We start from the raw sequence: 20,152 nt of genomic DNA, 5'->3' as shown, positions 1-20,152 counted from the left end.
TTGCAATTCAAGTCTTTCTGGCAACATTCTTGCCGCTCCCGATCCACAGCTGAAAGAGGAGTTGGTCCTGAGAACCCTTGTTCACATGACCAGGTCCTCTCGTATCTGCTTCCTGATCCTATAGGAGCAGCGTTAATCACATAAGGCCTTCCAGAAACTAACCTTTTTTGCTCAATGACAGGTAATATCCTGATGTGTTTCCATAAATAAGAAGTAAGTCACCTGCAGAGATTCTTAAAGAAACTATGCCAATAATGGCTGATGGAAAGCATGGGGAAGCAGAAAGGAGAAGAGAGAGGTAACAGGGGTGTGGGTGGAGACACAGTCTCTGACCTGGATCTGTTGCTGAAGAAGGTTAATTTTGTGTTGCTGCTGCAGGAGCTGCTGCTGTTGTCTTGCAATCTGTGGAGAAAATGCACAGAAGAAATGTGAGACACGTATCATCATTCCTGGAGTGAGCACATAGGAAACTTCCATCCTGCTTGGTTCTTTAAAATGCTCTACTAAGCTAAGAAACTTTCAAGTGTGGGTGGCGGCAGCCTGGACCGCCGCTGAAGCAAGGGGCTCACGTTCAGGACCAATTCATAGCTAACACTAGTGTAAAAGGGAATCTTATGGAAAACACTGTGCTGGCTACTAAGAGAAGGACTGACACAGAAATCTTCCCTCTCTCATTATCTGAAGTGGCACTGCTAAAATCCCCCAAAAGTGAGCACTCATTTGCTCCAGCTTGCTGGAGAAAGAACAATACTGGCAGAGAAGCTGGAAAATAGTAGGAGAAGGCAGGAAAGGCAAAAAAAAGCAGGATGGACAGTAATATTCTTTTTATGTTTGGCACCACCTACTAAAAAAAAAGGAAATCTGACACCCAGGAGGAAGGCATTCGTGTGCGTATTTCCTTGATGCAGAAACAGACACAAAAAGACTGGAACTGGGTTTGGGAAAATCACTGACTCTTCAACGTGTCCATCAGCTGAAAGGAACTACGGAGGCAGTGCAAGGCTGCACAGCTCAACGCTGAAACTGATTTACAGAAGTTGATGGAGTAGTTGCAAATCTCCTCTCAAAGTCATGTGTTTTCTGTAAGGACTTCCATCCTCCATCTCCATTGACTAAAGGATTGGGAACCTTACTATAGACACATTTTACACACAGTGAAGGAAAACGCAGACAGTAACAGAATCAAATTAATGTTCTCAGAGGATTGATGGAGATGAACCATTATGTATCTCAAACTTAAAAAGCAAACTTGAAAAACTTTCATTCGAGTCATCACAAAAGCTCTGCTCTCATGAATAGCTAGCACAGCAGTACAAACATTAGAAGGAGTACTGCTCTTCCCCTGTGGTATGTGTACATATCTCAGGGTCAGATGGGAAGTTATACATACTTACTGGGAGGAATTTTGTGCATTCTTCCCCTTAGGTATTTCCTTTCATTTCTATTATTAAACTATTAGCATAAGAAACACTCACTCATCGTTAACTCCACATCTAAACAATTAAATGTTTTCTTTCCAGAGCCTCTCTTTAAGCAATCAAAATATTTTTTAACCATACTTTTTTCTGAAAGTTTGGTTATTTTAATTTTTATATAACACAGAATTATACACAATTTCTTAAATTAAAAGAAATTTGTATAATCCTAATAATAAACGTGCAGGATTTCTTATTGCCTTTTCCATTCTCTCCATTTCCTTTTTTACTTTCAGATTGTTCAGCCATCCTGTAGCTGTAAATACTGTAAAGGGTAGGGCAAAGAAAATAGCTCCTGCAGGATGTCTCCTCATGGAAGAATCTTGCAATTCCACCTTCAGATCCTCATCTACCTTCTCCACATAAACAGAGTGTATACAAATCCTCAAGTTTAATAGGTAAGTCACTTCCGTTCTCCATATGCGGGATTTCAGGTGTGAGGCTAAAATACACAGTAGTTAAAATAAGGCTTTTAAATAGTCAAAAACAGGGAAAACAAAGGCTAAAACATCTGAAGATGTCAGCACCAGTTCGGAATCTCAAGACTTGCTTAAGTGATACAATACAAACACTGAAGTATGACAACTATGACATATACTAAAGAATGTTGTGAGTTTCATAAAATTCACATAGCTGCAATTCTATGATATAAACTCAAATTTAATTACAAGCTGAAATAAACGGTCAGGCAGACCAAAACGCCCTCCCACAAGAGGTATCAGGATGGACTTCTAACAAAATTTTAAATCAGATGTCTAGGTATTCTCTGTTCGTGTTCTGGTACAAAAATGGACATTCACTTCTGTTAAAACTTGCACAGTGCAAATATGTTAGAAAAGTTGTGTTCTTGCATAAAATATCACGTGCCCACGTGTGCACGTTGGAACTGTTCATGTGTGAAAACATGTTTGCATTTCAGTGGAGGGCATATTTGCCAGAGATGAAAATCAAGCCTCTCAAGCATAGAAAAAAAAAGTCACACTTGTTCACTGACTCTATATTCTTTTCCTCCACTTTGTTGCACAGTTCGCAAAACCAACCCTTTCATTTGTTGTATTACAATCCAAATTAGGCATTTTGTTCCTTTTATACCTATTCAGCATCATTCAATTCAAGTAGCATTAGAAGATTATTCAGGAGGGCTGAATTTATATGCTTACTTACACTTATACTTAGAAAAAAAAACACTACTGGAAGATAATACCTCCAAACTGGAAGGTGTATCTTTAAAAGACTAAGAGCACTATTTTATATATTGCAAATAAAAGTATTCTTCCAATATGTTTTTGTCTGAACTTCTTCACCTACGAAAACAAATGGAAAAAAAAAATTCCGGGTGCAGAGCAAACTTGAGAAGTATCAACCCTAAAAGATAAGCTACTGGAAAGTCCTCCTAGAAAATTATTTAAGCTGAATGCCACTATAATAATCACTCACCTGTTCTTGCTGCTGCTTAGCCAGCTCCATTTGTTGGCGTTGTTTCTCGATCTGTGATGCAGCCAGTTTCTTCTGTTCATCATGAGCTGCTAGCAGCTGTTCTCGCAAACTGGTCAGCTGATTGATCATACCCATGAGCTGCCTTTCTTTCTCAGCGAGGCTTTCTGGAGTCCCTGGGCATCATATGGTGGGAAAAAAAAAAAAAAGGTAAAGAGAAGAGAGGAAATTTAGAGCTAGACAGGTTTTTATTTTGCAGCTTCACTGTAAGCAAAGTTTCAGTAGAACCAAAGAGGAGCAGCATATTGCAATATCCTACACATTAAGACCTGTCCCTCTAGAAGAAAATGAGCGACGGAGGATAATTCTGTACACAGGTTTTGATTTGGTGCCTCCCTTCAATGTTTCCTTGCCTTTTAATCTATTTTCTGTTGCCTTTTTAACAAATTAATAGGGGGTAAAATACTGCCTGTTTTGAAAGAGTTTCAAATTTTAAACATTGTTTACATTTTGTGGAGATCAAAATCAACCCTTCCAGTTTTGAAAGACAACTTCACTTTTGTCAGAAACTTATGACAAAGATACATCAATGCTTTGACGCTTACAGAAACTGTAAGGTATGTATTAACATCCCTCTCTAATGAAGGGGAAGCAGAGAAGTCTCCCGGGTGCCAGATACCTCTCCATCTCCCCATGTCCAGCTTTCTCACTGTTACTAGCACAGCACACAACAGCTGTCAGGAGTACCTGTTATATCATCCACAGCTGCTCTGAACAGGATGAAATTATATAGTATTTAAATTGTCAGGAACTACTAGCACTGTTGCTGCCACTGATGAGTATTTTTAAAGGAAAAAGTCTTGCATAAATGTACCACAAACATGGAGTTAAAAGCAACTCACCATCTCTCTTACTTATGCTGTCATTAGATATTTTTTATAGGAGAGTTCAGCAAACACAGACAGAGGAACTGAGTACCTTGGTCTCATAATAATTCTGTGAAAATCCTCTTTCTACCCAGAAGGACAGTGGTTATAAGAAAAGAAAAAATTCCAAGAAAAATCAAAAGCTATGAATCATACACAAAAACACCAAAAACCAAAAATGTCACTATTAGTATATCCAGTATCATTTGAATTTAAGACTAGAAAATATGTCTAGCAACTAATCCACTGATATCTCCAATACCACCACACCCTCTCACATGAGTCAGACACTATGAAACCCTTTCTCAAAAACGCTTTAGGAAAGGATTAAGGCTACCACTATCTATGCCTCCTCTGAAAATAGTCTGCTTTTGGGACAACCCTGCCACACAAACCTTTCTCAAACACAGGAAGCGTTCTTCTGCCAATGTCACCAGTGCTCTCCAAGTGAAAAAAAAAAAAAAAGAAGAAAAATTGGCGACTATACTAACCATGTTCCTAGCCAACTATCAGTCAGACATGGAAAAGAGCTACTGGTAATAGCTCATTTAGTCTATCCCCCTGCCAGTGCAGGAATGTTCCCTACAATATATTTACTACAGCTTTCTAGATTGGATTGAAATACCTGAAATGGTGAATCATCTACTGCTTTCTTTGGAAGACTGTACCACAGTCTTAGAGGTGTCACTGTTAGGGCTTTTTGCTTGACAGTTTAATTTACAGTCACATAATTTCAACCTTGCGCTCCCAAGCAGCATCCCATTTGCTACGTCAGCCAAGCCCAAGCCCTTAAATGCAGTTGTAGACAGCCATGTACTAGCGGGAAAACACAAAGAATCAACATTTACATACAAAGGAAATGTAACTTGATGTGCTGGCTTTGTGTAGCAGGAGGGGCTACAGTGGCAGCTTCTGCAAGAAGCTGCAAGAAGTTTCCTCCTTTTCCAGTGGACTCGGCTGGGTTTAGGGTGGACCCACTGCCGGCCAGGGCCGGTGACAGTGGTAATGCCTCTGGAATAACATATTTAAGAAGGGGAAATAAAAAAAAAAAAAAAAGGGAAGAAGCAGAAGTGCGGGCAGAGAGGGGGAGGCGAGAGCCTTGTGGGCCTTGCGGGCCTCACCCTCCGGCCTCCCGCCGGGCGGCCGACTGGGCCCAACTTGGCCCGGCCCAGCCGAGAGAAGCAAAGAGAGGAGATGTCAAGAGATTTCAGTTGTCACCTGGGTGAGCACATTGTAACCGGGCTGCTCTGCTGCTGGGATAATGAGGCCAGTAGCGTAGAATTAGAGGGTAGAGAAGCCAGGCAACAGGGATCCATTTCTAGAGAATGAAGTGGAGATAATTTGGAATGAAGTTAAACTGGGGAAGAGGGGAGGGGTAGGGGGACGTAGGTTTTTTTTTTTTTCTCTCTCTCACTATCCTCCTTTGGTTTTATTATTAATAAATTGAAATTGTTTTCCCGAAGTCGAGTCTGTTTTGCCCGTAACAGTAACTTGAATGACCTCGCCCTGTCCTTATCTCAAACTTCAAGGTTTTTGTTGTACTGTCTCTCCCCCATTCCATCGGAGGGCAGCGAGAGTGAGCGAGAGGCTGCACAGCTTGGTCCCGAGCGTGGCTAAACTATTACACTTGGTTAACTTTTTATTAAGATGCTAGAGATTTATGTGAAAACATTCTCATCATATAACAAAGAGGTCCAGCAGAATATTCTCAGTCTACAAAAAAACTGTGGTACAAGCTGGAAACTTGAGAAACACACTGAAACAGAAACCATAGGACTTTAAATCTGTTCTGTTATAAGCTGTGAGAAAGAATGGAAGCCTGTGCTAAAATACTAACATTGCTGAAGAAAACACTTGTAACTTACTATTTTTATTTCTCAGAATCATAGAATCATTTAGGTTTCAAACCTAAATGGAGACAGAGAACTGCTACAAGTAATGCATTTGCCACCTGGCCATACAATCCATCAGAAATTTCTACTGCCACTCTTCCATCCTTCATTTGTTTTTCCCTAGGAAAAATGGTGCAGTGTTTCCAAGTAGCACAGAATTATTCTAGAAGGCCGCCCCTTCCTTGTCTTGTCCACAGCTAGCATGTTAATTTACTGTAACGCTCACCTAATGAAGACTATCAGTCTACAGATACTGGCAGTATAACAAGCTGGCCACACTGAAACACCTGAAAACTAAATATTTTGTTTATTTATTCAGCAGATTTTTTATTCTAAACTTTTACTGATGGGTGGGTGTGCATAAAGAGAGAGAGGGAGAAGGACCTAGAAGGAGAAGGAATACACAGGACTGGCTCAGTCCTAAAGCTAGGCAGGGAAAAAGAAATCACTGTCAAACAAACTGTTTGACAAATACACTGACACACATCAAAGATCTTCAGCCAGTACTGGTTCATCGGTGTATTTGAGCTCCTACAGTATCTTTCAGTTGGGAATCAAAAAGCACTTTGTAAAGTTAAGTTAATCCCAACCACACCTTTGAAAGGTGGAAAAATGTTTCCATATGTGTAAACTGACAGACAGAGGGGTCACAGAGTTAGTTACCAACAGCAGCAGAAAAAGAGATGTTGATACCCAGCCCTCTGCTGCAAAACTCAGGCTGCACTTCCCAAGAGAGAGCGCAACGCTCCACGTGCCACTGCCCTGACCGCGACACAAAACAACTGCACAACCACAGGACCATTCACCTACTGCAGTTTCTTCTTTAATCTGATTTACCCAGAGAGGAGCAAAAACCTTCTTCCCTGGGAAAACAACAGCTTTATTTGAATTGCAGGAACGAGAGGAAAGTCCAGATGAACTAAGAGCAAGCGGTCAGGGCAATGAAGAGCGGGTGCAGACATCCAAGTTGCAGGCACACTGCAGCTGTGCAGCTGGGGACAAATCCACCAAACTCAGTCTCTTCATTATTATTCAGTTTTTAGAAGAACCTTGAGATGCCCAAAGGGGGTGCTTTATGTACTAATTTAGTAAGTACAATGCATAATGCCTTTGGCTTATAGAACAGGAGGGAAGTAGTCTGACAAATACAGCCTTCTTGCATCGTACTTCTTGAGCAATTTCAGTTTGCTAATAAACTGAAAGGGATAATTTATCACTGCCAACTTTTTAAAAAAATCTTTTGCTGGAGAGTACTTTCTGTAAAACATGGCTTAGCAGGTACTTTATTTTCATGTAATTAGCCCATCCTTCCAATAATTTCAATAATACTTAATTATAATTTCTGTTCTTCAAGATATCATTCCTTGCAAAGTAAGTACTCGAGTAGCCACACTCTCAAGTGACCTGCACAAAACCAGAGGCAAGAGAGATCAGGTGTGTGGGTCTGCTGGAAGATGGGGAGTTTTGGGGTAGATTTCCCCTTGCCTTACCCATGCATCTATATAAGCCTCAATTACGACGAACCACAGATAGTTTTGAAGTTTCTTCCAGACAACTGGTGGCTTATAAAAGTGTGAAAATGAAAAAGATGAAAAGTACTTGAATCAGACTGTCTTAATGATCATAATGTAAAGTGTCTGCGTTTAGTTTAAGTTTGATATTTTTTATGTCACCCTTATTACCTAGCACACCTTTTCTATAATTTCTTTTGTGGAAATGGCCAACAAGACTGCCATTTCACAGTTGCTATTCATAAATTACTTGGTTTGCGTAACAAATGAAGGCCAGAGGATACTTGATGTTATTTACTTAATGGTGAGCTCAGGGCAACCACTCAGTTACTACATAAGTACATGCAGTGACAGGAATTTTTGCCGGTGTATTAAAACACACTGCAGAGTTACAGCATTAATGGGAATTTGTGTATCCTTTTGTAGATGCTGTAGACGGCGAGTAGGCAAGCATGGTGGACTTTTGTCCTGTCGTCACTATTTTCTCTCTGTTAACCCTCATGAGATCTAAACCTTTATCATCGTGTGAAGCGTCTTGGCAGCTAAGGGATTTCCATTTTAAGAATTCTGTAGTTTACAGGGCAAAACGTGTCAGTATTTTAAGTAACTACAACACCAACCACATAAAGACAGTTGCTTAAAATATGCTACTTGGAAAGTAATGAACTATCCCCGCGGCTGGTAACACTGCTAGAACTCGGGAGGTGGTGCAAACCTCAGTGTGGGTAAGTAACCAGCCCCAGCAGCTACCTTGAACCACTTCATTATTTAAGCTCACTTAGAGCTGCTCCAAGTCGTACAGAGTTGGGAATGGTTCTGGAGCTGACCTGTCCTCTACACACAGCATCTGTAGGGTTACAGTGCTTTCACTCCAGCCATGCAGCGCAGCTGGGAGGAAAAACAAATGCCCGTTATTGCAGCATACAACTTGACAGCAAGCTAGACCCACTTCACACAGGTATTGAGTGAAGAGTAAAAGGAGAGTGGCTTACATCAATGACTGCCTCAAAAATTACTCTTAATTACTGTCAGATCCACAACAAATAGATATTGCACATTTTATGTTTAACAAAGCTTTTAACCACCAGACCACCTGCCTTCCAGGAGATTGCTGAAGGTGCTCATACTGTTCTCTCTGTACTCTCTCACTGCAATGGCAAAATGTGGATTTTTTTTCACAACTTATCAAAACAACTCAGGCAAGAGAGCATCAAAATAGATACTATGGGTTGATACAGTGAGCGGCCCAAGAAAAGAGGCTTTCCAGATGCGTCAGCTTATTCTCTATCACCACAAAGATATTTGGAAAGAAAAAAAAAAAACATGTTTGAGGATGCAACACCCACAGCAGATGGCAATAAAAGAAGACTCAAATTAGTGGCATTCTGTATCGCCAAACCTAAACTTCATCTCAGATCAACACTATCCATAATAGTGTTTAAGTAGTAAAAGAAATTTACTCAAATGTGAAATAAACTATTACACATTCTTAGTTCTGATTCACAGTCTCATACTGGCAGTGACAGTAACATTTTAATAAACATTAGAATGAAGACACCAATATGACCAAATGACACACTTAAAGTGAGAAAACGAACAGGAGAAACCTTGGCATATCCACTCAAAACAGAACCAAAGCAAAAAAAAAAGGCAGAGAAATCGCTTTTGCGATCAAAACAGTAAATACTTTATTATAATTTATTAGACAGAATGAGAATGTAAATGAGAAATTAGGAAAGCCAATATTTTCTTTAACAGGCATTTTAAGCTTTTGCTGTGAATGCTCAAGCAATGAGAATGTTTGCTTGCAGCTAGCCTACCGATCTGCTCATAGCTGCGCAGCACCCAGCGTATTCTGCAAGGGGCAGAGACGTGGCAAGGCTCTCCTCAATCCCTCCGACATGTCTCAATTAATCTGCTAGAAATGCTATCAATCAGGGGTGCTTGCGTGCACACTCACGCGCACCCATACAGACAGTGAAATTTATCCCCCGAGTCAGTTTACTATCAAAGTAATTACGTAAATAGCTTTTGAACTGTCAGCATCTGTCCTTCAAAGAAAAAATCAAAAGAAAACAATGTGCAAGTACAAAGCCTGGAAGACACAATAATATTGTGTGACGTCCATATCATTAACTATGGTTACAAAAGAAAAAAAAATCCTCCTCTATCTACAAAGCTTTGTAGAGGAAAAAAAAAATTAAATGGAAATAAGAATATTTTGAAGTATTCTGTATTCAAATAATGTTAAGATGTATAATAATAATTAAAGCATGCAGTACAGAGCATTTTTTAATTTCAAAGCATTAGCTAACTGATCTTCCTAAAGACTGTGAGCAGGTAGAAAGGTAGTGGTGTACTTTTCTTATGTATATGGGAAAACTGAGGTATCAAGCTTTTAGAAACTCACCTAAAGTCATTATTAACTTTACGGTGCTGTAAGCCCTTTTATTGCTGGCCTTGCTAAAGCCAGCAGCAGACCTGTATCAGTAAGGCCAAGAATTTCCCCACTGACTTTAACAAATAATTATACAAATAATTATACAAATAATTAAATCTTTGCTTGACCTGGTTTGATACCAGGTAGGATTCTAGCTAAAAGGATCCTATAAATGAAGTAATTATTGACACCATCCAACTAACGAAGGGACAGAACCACAGTACAACGCAGTTTCTGTGTGCCTTTGCTCTGATTTAACAACAGAGTGACGAGGACATCACTACAACCCATACATCAGCTAAAAACTGAGTCATCTCCAAGCATTTCCTGCAGTGAAGCATTTTTTCAGTGTCATTTTTAAGCTAGTGATGGAACAGTTTCAATATAAAAATGAAGAAGAGCCAAGAAGAAGGTTTTTCAAACTGAATAGGCTCTTAACTAAGCTATCCCAGAAGAATTAAGCTCCTACTAGCAATAATATTATTGCATTCAAAAATTAATTAAAAATATCAGCAGTTTATAAAATATTTTCTTGAGGGTTCTATTCCACTATCTTTTATTGAGAGTTTCATTCTCATCCCATTGTCAACTATTTTTCTTTCCCCACTCCCCACTCCAGTTTTAACTTTGCCCTGACACATTCAAAATCTAAACCCAATATTACTCTGCTCAGTAACGAAATCAGGCAAGTAAAATAGAGAGGCCACCTAGTCATTTTCTACTTAAAAGAAAACTAATCTTTGTCACGCTCCCCCTAAAAAAAAATCTATTTAAAACCTGATAATAATTCTGAAGAGGACTGTTCTCCCGTGCTGCACAGGCGGCCGTGCTGCTGACGTCACCCGAAGTTGTATATGTGAGTCAATGAGGAGCTGATGTTACCTGCCTTCAGGAAACACAGTCTGACAAACAGATCTAACTGGCTGAGGTAAGTTCAGAATTTAAACTCTTCTTTCCTCTGTCTTTGAGCAGAACTGTCAAATGTTTATGACCAAGCAATGAGTACATACTTTAAATTATGTACTTGCCAGCATGGGGTTGTGGGTGGGTATGAGTATGTGCTTGTGCACGTGTGCAAACTCCCTTGATGCTTCCCTAATCAATACTTCAGAGTGTTTTACTATGGACTTGCACATAGCTTTTCAGGCCAGTAAATCTTGGAGCTGCCACAATATAAACATCCAAAAACTGGCATTATTCATTAAGCATTTAAGCCAACTTTACTACAGAATGACTGCCATCACTTATAACTACCCACCTTGCTAAATTAAATTACTTCATCTGATTGATACGGGAAGCCAGTATAATAAAAGAAAACTTTCTGACTGACTGCTTTTTACTCGAGAAGCCGCAGCCGCTAGAAAAAGAAAGAAGGAAAGAAAAAGCCCAGAATTCAAACAGATTTGTCCGTACCTACAGATTTATGTAATGAATCTTCTCTGTTTCACAAATAAAAGTCCTTTTTAGACTAGCAAGCTAGAAGGAAGCTATTCATTTCAGCATACAGACAGTCTTAATCTTTCGGGTTTCAGTGGAAGACTTTGCAGAATGAATAAAAACAAACGATGACCAATTACCATCTTTTGCCATTGCTACCCTCAAGAATTAATATTCTGTGGGGACAAAAACTTAGCTGGCTGCTCTGTAACAGACCAACACATTTCTATTTTGCAATGCTGGAAAGTTGTTGTCAGTGAGTATTCTTTATTTGCTGTCAGAAAAAGTTTTGGTACAGTAGACTGCAAACAAAGCTTGGTATTCAACCAGGTTAGTAACTTATTGTCAAGGTTACAAAAAGAATATACAACATTTGTATTGAGACTATTTCTCAGTGGTTATTCATTGTTTTACTGTCTAGACAAGCTAGAACTGGGCTAGAGAAATAGCATTTGCTGCTGGAATTTCTTGCAGCAGCAGGAAACCAGTAAAAAATATGTATGTATATTTGCTTTATTTTGACAAACTGGTAATTGTAGCTCAGCAACATTCACCTCTACCAGCACATCTTTCAGGTAATTTTAATACAAAGAAGAACTGGTTTAGGTCCCTTTTGTCATCCAAAGCTCCAGACAATTTTTAAATATAGTGGTTTGACCTCCATACGTTCAAATAAAATAAAGCCATTGGCATTTGCTACTTTAATTAGTTCCATTTTCTTCTATTTTCTCTATTAATAATAACTTCTTAAAAATAAAAGTTGTGTTTGATTTAAAGAGAACCTGATTTTTTTCTCATCAAATTAAGTTATTTATATTTTAAAAAAAAACCCTGTAACAGCCTGAATTTGCTGCTTTGTCACAAATTCATATTTTTTGTATTTTAGACACTTTAACTTTAGATGGTCCAGCCCTCCTTCCACAGACACTACCCGCAACTAACCTCCCATTCGAGGGTCAAATAGGAGCAGCTCCATCCAGTCACAATCTCCATTTCAGGCTTTCCTTGGGCCTGAAAGAAGTTCTGCGTTGGTGTGGCTCAATTGGCACTGTCTACTTCTCTGCAGCCTGAGAGTATCACATTGCATTGTGATCAACCTCCACTATTTCAACATCTGCCAAATTTCCTCTCAAAACTTAGGTTCCCCTGTGTGTCACTGGCCAGGTTCACCCCCCTCCCACCACTTTTGAAATATTAACACAGGACTGTAGCTCACTGTCAGGGTTTTGCTACTATTAAACACCCTCAAAAAATAAACACAGAGAAGAAGATACTAAGTAGGCTGCAATACATACTGAATTTATCGCAGTTAAAAGCTGACCACCAGACATATCTTACCTCCTTCACTTATGACTCTTTCACCCTCCTTCTCTCCCCACTCCAAATACAATGCTATCCGCAAAAAAAAATAATGCACAACATCCACATCTGACACAAGTTTGCAAACATTTTTCAACCATGAATTTGCAAATGCGAAATTCACACAGCTCTTAAGGAAGTGTGCAGCTTTCACACATCTCCTGGGGATCTGTGCCTTGTTAGTCAAAGGTTTAAACCCAGTGTATTCCCCATGAATAATCTCTCTCCCCTTCCCCCTCCTTCCTCCTGTCCACATCTAAATGCAGAATCCCCAGCTTCCTTGTCTTCAGTTTACAGATTATGCGATCCAAAGTGTCACCCATTGGATTACTGCACATAACCTGAGCACTACCCAAAGCTTACTTGTCTTCAACTTGTCCAGCATTACTTAAATGGAATTATCCGTCACAATCCATATACAGAATCTGCATAGCCCACTTATCTCAAGATTCTGTGTGTCACCTACCAGATTATCCGTTTTAATCCATACATTGAATCTACATAACATATGTCTTTAATTCATGGGCTCTGATGAGCTATAGTATCGCTGAAAGGATTATTTCTCTTTATCCATTATTGGCAGTCATAAGACCGTTGCCTGCATACTCTCTCCTGCCCCCTCTTCAGAACACATAAGCAAGATTAGAGTCTTCAGCAAACACAGCTCTATCACACATCAACACAGCTTGATATAATACCTGCACTGATACTTCACATAACTTGGAACCCAGTTTCTCCTACAAAACAAATGTCTGTGTTATCATGCATTAAAGATTAGGATTGGTAGGCTAATCTCGCTTTCAATTACTCTCCTAAATCTGTGGTTACTCCAGCATAGTCTTTGGAGTCACCTAGACTTAAGTGGTTGAAATGAAGAGTTGAATTTACCCTAACAGTGATCCTTTTCGCGGTGAGTGCAGAAAACACTTCACCTGAGTTGTTTAGGAACTAACCTGTACAATAGAGAAGGATTTTCAAACAATAAAAAAAAAAAAAAATCAGGTTCGGGCTTGCCCTGTCTTTCTTGAGAGATTCAGGCGCAATCACTGTTAACAATGCCTTCACTTCAACAGAAAAACAACTAAGAAAGATTAGAAACAAAAGTCAGTTTAGCCTTTTGTTCCACACACCTATTCAAAATTAGCTAAGTGGGGAACATATTTTATATGTATTATTATTTCTTGACAACTCTCGATAAGCAGGAGATGGACAAGATTAGTAGAAAGGCTTTGTGTACACCCAGGAAGTTTAAAAGGGTTGTCATCGTCGTTAAACCTGCTGTGGACTTCATGATGCACCCGGCCACCCAGGAGGCCAGCACCATTCCCTCAAGTCTGCTCAGAGGGGGCCCAACAGCAGTCAAACAGAAGTTTCATGTTAAATTTCTGAGTATAGTCATGGCCACTGACATTGAAGAGTGTGGAAATGAACTTCTATCTTTTCCTATCAACGATCCACTCTACATGCCGCATATGCTGCCAGCTGAGAACATTGCTTTGGAGGAAAGCAGCCACTTTTACCCTGCAGTGCACAGGTATCAGGCAGCTATGCTAAAAACAGAAAGGAGTATTAGTCTCCTTTCTGTAGATGATTGGTTTGAGACCTGAAGTTCTCTCTGCTCCACCGAATCCAATAAACTGCATTATCCACGAATAATCCAGAGGCCTTTTGAGTCCTGTTCTTGCATACGATGGTTATAAGTAAGTTTGAACAGGCTTTAACCAATTCAATATATAGTTTTACGGCTTTATTTTAAAATATTTCAATTTAACGGCACGTTTTGTCGGTTTTACTGTAGACTGACTTGTTTTGAACAGAGTAAAAATTCCATGTATTTCAAAACAAAATTTCTTAGAAATCTCCACTGCCAAACTTGTATTGTTTATTTAAGCCCGCACTACCTCCCTAAACAGAGGCATTTGAGTTAAAATTTCTACAGATATGACAAGTTCTACATTTTGCCCCATTTTAAGAGTATTCCCTTGCAGCACCTTTCAGTCAAGCCCCGGAATGAAATATTACAGTTCCTTTTCTATTAGTAACTGGACTGACACAGATTCTTCTAACTGCGATCTTGAAGTTTGCAGCTAGACCTCTGCAGATACTCAGTGATGGTTCTCCCATTTTACAGGCATGCAGATGCAGAAAGGGGCACTTAAAGTAGCTGCCAAAAGTAACAAAGCAAGTAAGAGGAACCACTGAATACAAAACACAGGAGTCTGGTGACTTCGAACCATTCACCAACTCCCCTATCTTAAATAAAGCATTACTGCTTTCTAACTTAAAAGAAATAACACTAACAGAAAATAAAGTCTTCCGCTTCATCTCCCTTTCTTTTAATCTCTCCCAGAGAATAAAACTCAATAGTAAAAACACACACTTGAGCATTAACAATATGTAGCCTAGTGCTGAGACTTCAGCACATGACGTACTAAAACTCCCCCAGATCTAATGAAAAACACAATGAAATTTTGAACAGTTAAACGGAAAAAACTATTCAGTGTATAAGACAGTTGGGCAGTACAGCTTCTAGTGCTGTCCACATTCCAGGGTGTATTAATAATAAGACACTATTTGTGCGGGGTTTCCAAATTTCAGTAATAGAGAAATTAGGGAAAAAAAAGTGCAGCAGCCAAAACAAATATAGAGAGAAGCTAATTAAAAAATCACAACTGGAAAACTTAATAACTCTACGTTCCTATAGAAGGACAAAAACATTTCCCGTCATAATAGATGTGTGTTTGCACACGCAAACGTGAGTATAGAACAGCTCAACTTGCACACCTTTCATGTTGCCTCCCTAAATACAGCTGCAATACAGCTGAGCCATTGTTTGTTGGCCGCTCATGGCTGGCGGTGCCATGAAAACCGCATTCCTGGGCACTAAATAATCAGCCTGCCTGACCCCCCAAGAACCTGTAAGTCAAATTCATTTACCCCCAGAGGGCAATGCTCTATTGTATCCTCCCTCCTTTCTAGCCACCTAGGAACAATGGACAATAATTGCAACTGTCACGGCAGTCAGTAGGAAAAATAAACCAGTGCCTGTTTTCACAGCTTACTGCCAAACCTGATCCAAACACCTAATAACCATGCCCCCAACCATAGAACCACAGTTGCACTAAAAAGCCTCAGATGTGAGGCTTTTGAACAGAGCTACAGAACAATAACTCGACTTGTGTTCAAAATATGAAGCTAAGAAACAAAAATTAAAGCAAAGAAAACTCTTCTTTGAGGCTGTGCTGTTGCTCCCCATCCTCCCCCCGGGCAAGACTGAAAGGACTGCTGAATTTCTTTCGTGCTAGTATATAGCTGCTGCTGCCGCTTTCAAGTCTAACTTGTGAAAGGGAGAGAGGAAGGGAGAAAAAAGATTGCCCTCCAACAGAACAAGATCATAGAGACTGGGAACAGACTGCCTTCTCAGCGCGCAGCACTCTTCAGAGCAGCTTTACCCAGTCCAAAGGCAGAGGGGGAATCGCTGGGAGCTCTTCTAAAGGCTCCAGCATCCCAAGAGTTAAAGAGGCTCCAGACAACACGCAAGAACTGCTGAAATACACACCCAAAAGTGGATATGAAAGCCGCCTGTGTACTTTGGGCCTGAAAGATCTTAAAGATTCATCATTTCATGGCAGACGATGATGTTATTTTAAAACAACGTGCTTTTAAAAACCAGAACTCGCAGATAAGCCCGGTGGCTACCCTACCTCTTTGTGACCTGTTGCTTTATGCGCATGGAGAAAACGTGCTCAGCGGGAATAAAGAACCCAGGGTTTGGCCCTCTGTTATTATAATAATAATATCTCAGCCTATTTGGGGCCGAAGCACTATGTTCTGTTTTAAAGTTATTCTACATACGTAATGAATCTATATTTTTGAATTACAGCCTCTCAGGGAGAAGCTAGGGGAAGCAAGTGGCATACTTTCCTACTTGTGTAAGTCAGTGGACTAGCAGAAACTAATGCTGGTGGCTTATCGGTGACAAGCTGGAAGGGACATATAATTAAAATAACACTGTCTTCGCACGTGTACCAATACATTAACCTCTCACAGCACATCATGTTGTATTCTCTACTGAACACTGCCCATCTCTTGTGCAGAAGGTCGTTAAACCAGGCACGGAGTTTGTGAGCCTGCTGAACGAGGACCTTGGTATCAGGGACAACATTAGTGAGCAAACAAACAAAAAATAATGGACAGAAATGAAATCTAGTTTATAAACATAAAATAAGGGTTTAATTTTCATCTCATTCTACTTTCACATTTCTAAAACAACATTGGCTTTGATTTTGCTGCTCCAGATGTACACTGATACAAATGGGAGAAGAAACGGAGTCACTGTTTCTTTTCAGAGCGATAATGGCCGCTCTGGAAACTAAAATTTTTGACACACATGTATTCTGAGTCGCCTGCTCATAACAATCACTGAGGAGGAATTATAAAAATATTAAATTACATGAAAACAAACAACTACAGGTTCCCTAGAATGACCTCACATATATAAAATGAGGAAGTATCTTGGCAAAGCAGAAGCTACTGCTGCTGGAGAGTGGTCAAATTTTGTCATTTTCCTTCTGGAGTACGGCTTTAAAAGAACATGCTTTAGTGCACAGATGTTGTACGCTGTCTTTTAAAATCTGCACTGGCTAATTTCAGTACCTAGAGGTCTCATTACACAAACTTTGCTTCCCCTCCCCCCACACGCAAAAAAAAAGTAAAAAAAAAACCACAAAACCTGCACCATCAAAATCTGTCCAAAAATTAACAAGGACTTCTGATCACCCTCAGATTTCAGAAGCTGAGCTCTGCCATACCCTGATACCACATTAGCCTGTTTGATATGTGAATTGACTTTTTTCCCCATCTAGCAATAGGATGTGTCCTCTTACAACACAGAACAATATATGCAACAAAAGCTTTAAGCAAGTTCATTCACTTAGGGCAATATACCATTTCATTTATTTATATTATCACAGATGGAGAGCACACATTTCACTTAAGTCCCAAATTACGATGTTTCAAGGGGACGGGAAGAGAAGCAAGCAAAGTTCCATAAAGCCAGTGATATCTGCATATTCATTCTCAATTTGCTTTAGCACAGAAACAGCGTTACCTTTTATTTCTCCAAAGTTCCCTGATCCCATGGCAAGAAGCTTGTCTTTCCAGTCCTTTGATAGTAGCTTTTCAATACTGGGAGTTTCTGAGTGAAGGGGGGGAAAAAAAATGTAAGCAAATCAACATGACTGTCTCCACAATAGAACTCATTAAAAGTCTATCTGCTAAAAATAAGGCCAACCCTATTCTGGGCCCCAGTTCGTAATGACTTCATCAACAAACTGATAAGAGGGGAAGGAAAAAAAAAGGGGGGGGGGCGAGAATGTGCTTTGTCACCTGCTGTTTCAAAACCATTAGCTTTTTCCTCTTGTGGAACAAAGCCCCGGTAATTCTGTATGACAATGGGCACATATAAACCTGCAGTTCATTGTTTTTCAATTTGGTGAACAAGTTGCTGCATATAATGGATGCCTGTCAATTTCTGGGTGTTAGTCTGCAGTCAAAAAATAATTATGTTGATAAAATGCAGGGTAAAGAGAGAGCGAGAGAAAGAGAGAGAGAGAGAGAGAAGCAAAGAATTAGCTCCTAAATCTGCTACATGTAATTATATCCCTCTGAGTGTTTACAATTACATCCACTTTATAATGTGTGTTTAAACATCGTGTGGTGGTAAGCATACTGTGGAAAGATTTTCCGGTAACACGCACATTATAAATAATAATAAAAAAGTTGGGTATGAAAAAAGCTTTAAAAGATTGCAAAATCCAGAGGAAGAAAAGGCATTGCTTAGAATGGAAACCCATTATTTGCTCATTTCAGATTCTATCACTTCCTTTAAAAATAAAATAAAATAAAATATATTTGTTCAGTATTTTCGGGAAAAATGCAGCGAGGGTGTGGATGGGTCTGATATTTATGTCTATAACTCTTGTATTCTGACCTCTTTTTGTGTAGAATTTTAATGCATAAGTAAATATAAATGCTAATAAAATTCAGAGAACATTAAACTCAATTCCAAACAATGTAATTGTATATTCTTGTCAGCATTTAGATGGGTACACAATTACAATAGCTTTCAATCCCACGATTAGCACTGCATTCAGTTAGAAAATGGAGTGTACTAAAAGATAAGTGTCCCAGTATGCGCCATCTAAATAACAATACCCACACTTATTATCTGGATCTAAGACATATACTGCTATTCTCCACATTTGTGTTTATGTGTATTTGTGTTTGTTCAGGCATTTGTTTACCCCCTACCAGGAGCATAAAGGGAGTACATGTTAACTTATCAAAGGGACCGTCTGGCCTAGAGACCATACAATTATTAGCAACTGGTTAATTTTCCCCACAGTAAAAACCATTACCAGCAACCTTCATTATCTCGTTTGGCTAATTCTGCCTCCTTTCTTGAAGCCCCAACTCTAAGAGCCCCGAAGATGCGGCGCAGCAGAGCCTGGGCCAGGCTCCCCGCACACCCGGGCCGGGATCCGGGCCCTCCCCGCACACTCGGGCCGGCTCCAGGCTCCGCACAACCGGAGGGGCTCCGGGCCCTCCCTGGACGCCCGGGCCGGGCTCCGGGAGCCGCCGCCGAGCCCCAGCTGCCGTTCGAGCAGCCACACGCAGTGCAGTATCGATGTATGTAAAGAACCAGGCTGACACGGACCGGCACACAGGCGCGCACACCGCTGCCCTCCTCCTTTGCACACACACACCCCCCCCCCCACCCCCACCCCCCCCGCTCCGCGGTGCCTCGCAGGCGGCCAGCACCGCACAAACACAGCCCCACGCCCGCATCGCGCTGGGCGCTGCCGGCGTAGCAAGCAGGCGGATCCCACTTACAGCAGAAGAGACGACTATCCCCCCCCCGCCCCCGGTAACATTTTTATACACGTTGCAACGCTCCGATTTTTCTCCTCTACGTCCGTGCGCCTGCCGCTCCCTGCACGGCAGGCTTTGCGCAGGAAGGCTCGCTCCTTGCGCTCATCGCGGACCCCACGGTCACCCACCCAGGATCGCCCGAGCCCAAGTTTTCTCTTCGAAACCCTCAAAACTGCCACTAACCCCGAAGGAAGCAGGCGGGAGAGCTGCGGCGCTGCAGCCGCTTCCCTGCCGCGGCTGCCGGTGCGGGGAGATGCCGCCCCGCTCCAGGCACCGCACAGCTCCTCCTGAAGTTTGTGCGTCCCCTGGAAGCACCCACAGAGGAAACCATTTTCCCAAACATATCTGAATAGGTCTTGCTTTTTTTTTTTCCTTTTTTTTTTTTTCCCCTCTGCGCTTTTCAAAAAATTCTCGAGCAGCGTGTAAACAGGCCAGAGCAAATGCGGGATTTGCAGCAGAAGGCTGTCAGTCATTAAAAGCTAACAAACCTTTGCAAAGCAGGAATGCGGCGATAGAAATCTACTGTGAGATGACAATGAGCTCCGGAGCCTCCAGGCACCAAAAGCAGCCCGTCTTACTTTTTAAGCCTATTGTCAGCAAAGTCCAGGACAAAGCTTTTCCCCTGCAGCTAGACAAAATATTCGCCGTGGTGCGCTCGTAAAGAGACAGAAGTCTCCTGTCTAACTTGCCGCTTTACAGCAACAGTAGCCGCTGGCCGGGGGGCGCTCCCAACACCCACCCGCCT

The 20,152-nt window shown here is 40.8% G+C and overlaps 1 protein-coding gene across 11 annotated transcripts in view; it reads right to left on the bottom strand.

Moving 5' to 3' along the window:
* The window catches only part of SOX5 (SRY-box transcription factor 5), a 649,375-nt gene that overhangs the window by 146,853 nt on the left and 482,370 nt on the right, over positions 1–20,152 (bottom strand). For all 11 annotated transcript variants that reach the window (XM_086756526.1, XM_086756522.1, XM_086756506.1 and 8 more), the window contains 3 exons: positions 17,585–17,671; positions 2,913–3,085; positions 334–402 (listed from right to left, as the gene is read on the bottom strand). In XM_086756526.1, the coding sequence (XP_086612652.1) occupies positions 334–402; positions 2,913–3,085; positions 17,585–17,671 (329 nt within the window). The remainder of the gene's footprint in view (positions 1–333; positions 403–2,912; positions 3,086–17,584; positions 17,672–20,152) is intronic.

This window comes from Chlamydotis macqueenii, chromosome 1 (assembly GCF_036417535.1).
Source record: "Chlamydotis macqueenii isolate bChlMac1 chromosome 1, bChlMac1.mat, whole genome shotgun sequence".
In the NCBI taxonomy this organism is placed as follows: Eukaryota; Metazoa; Chordata; class Aves; order Otidiformes; family Otididae; genus Chlamydotis; species Chlamydotis macqueenii.
This window is presented reverse-complemented; position numbering and strand designations above follow the sequence as displayed.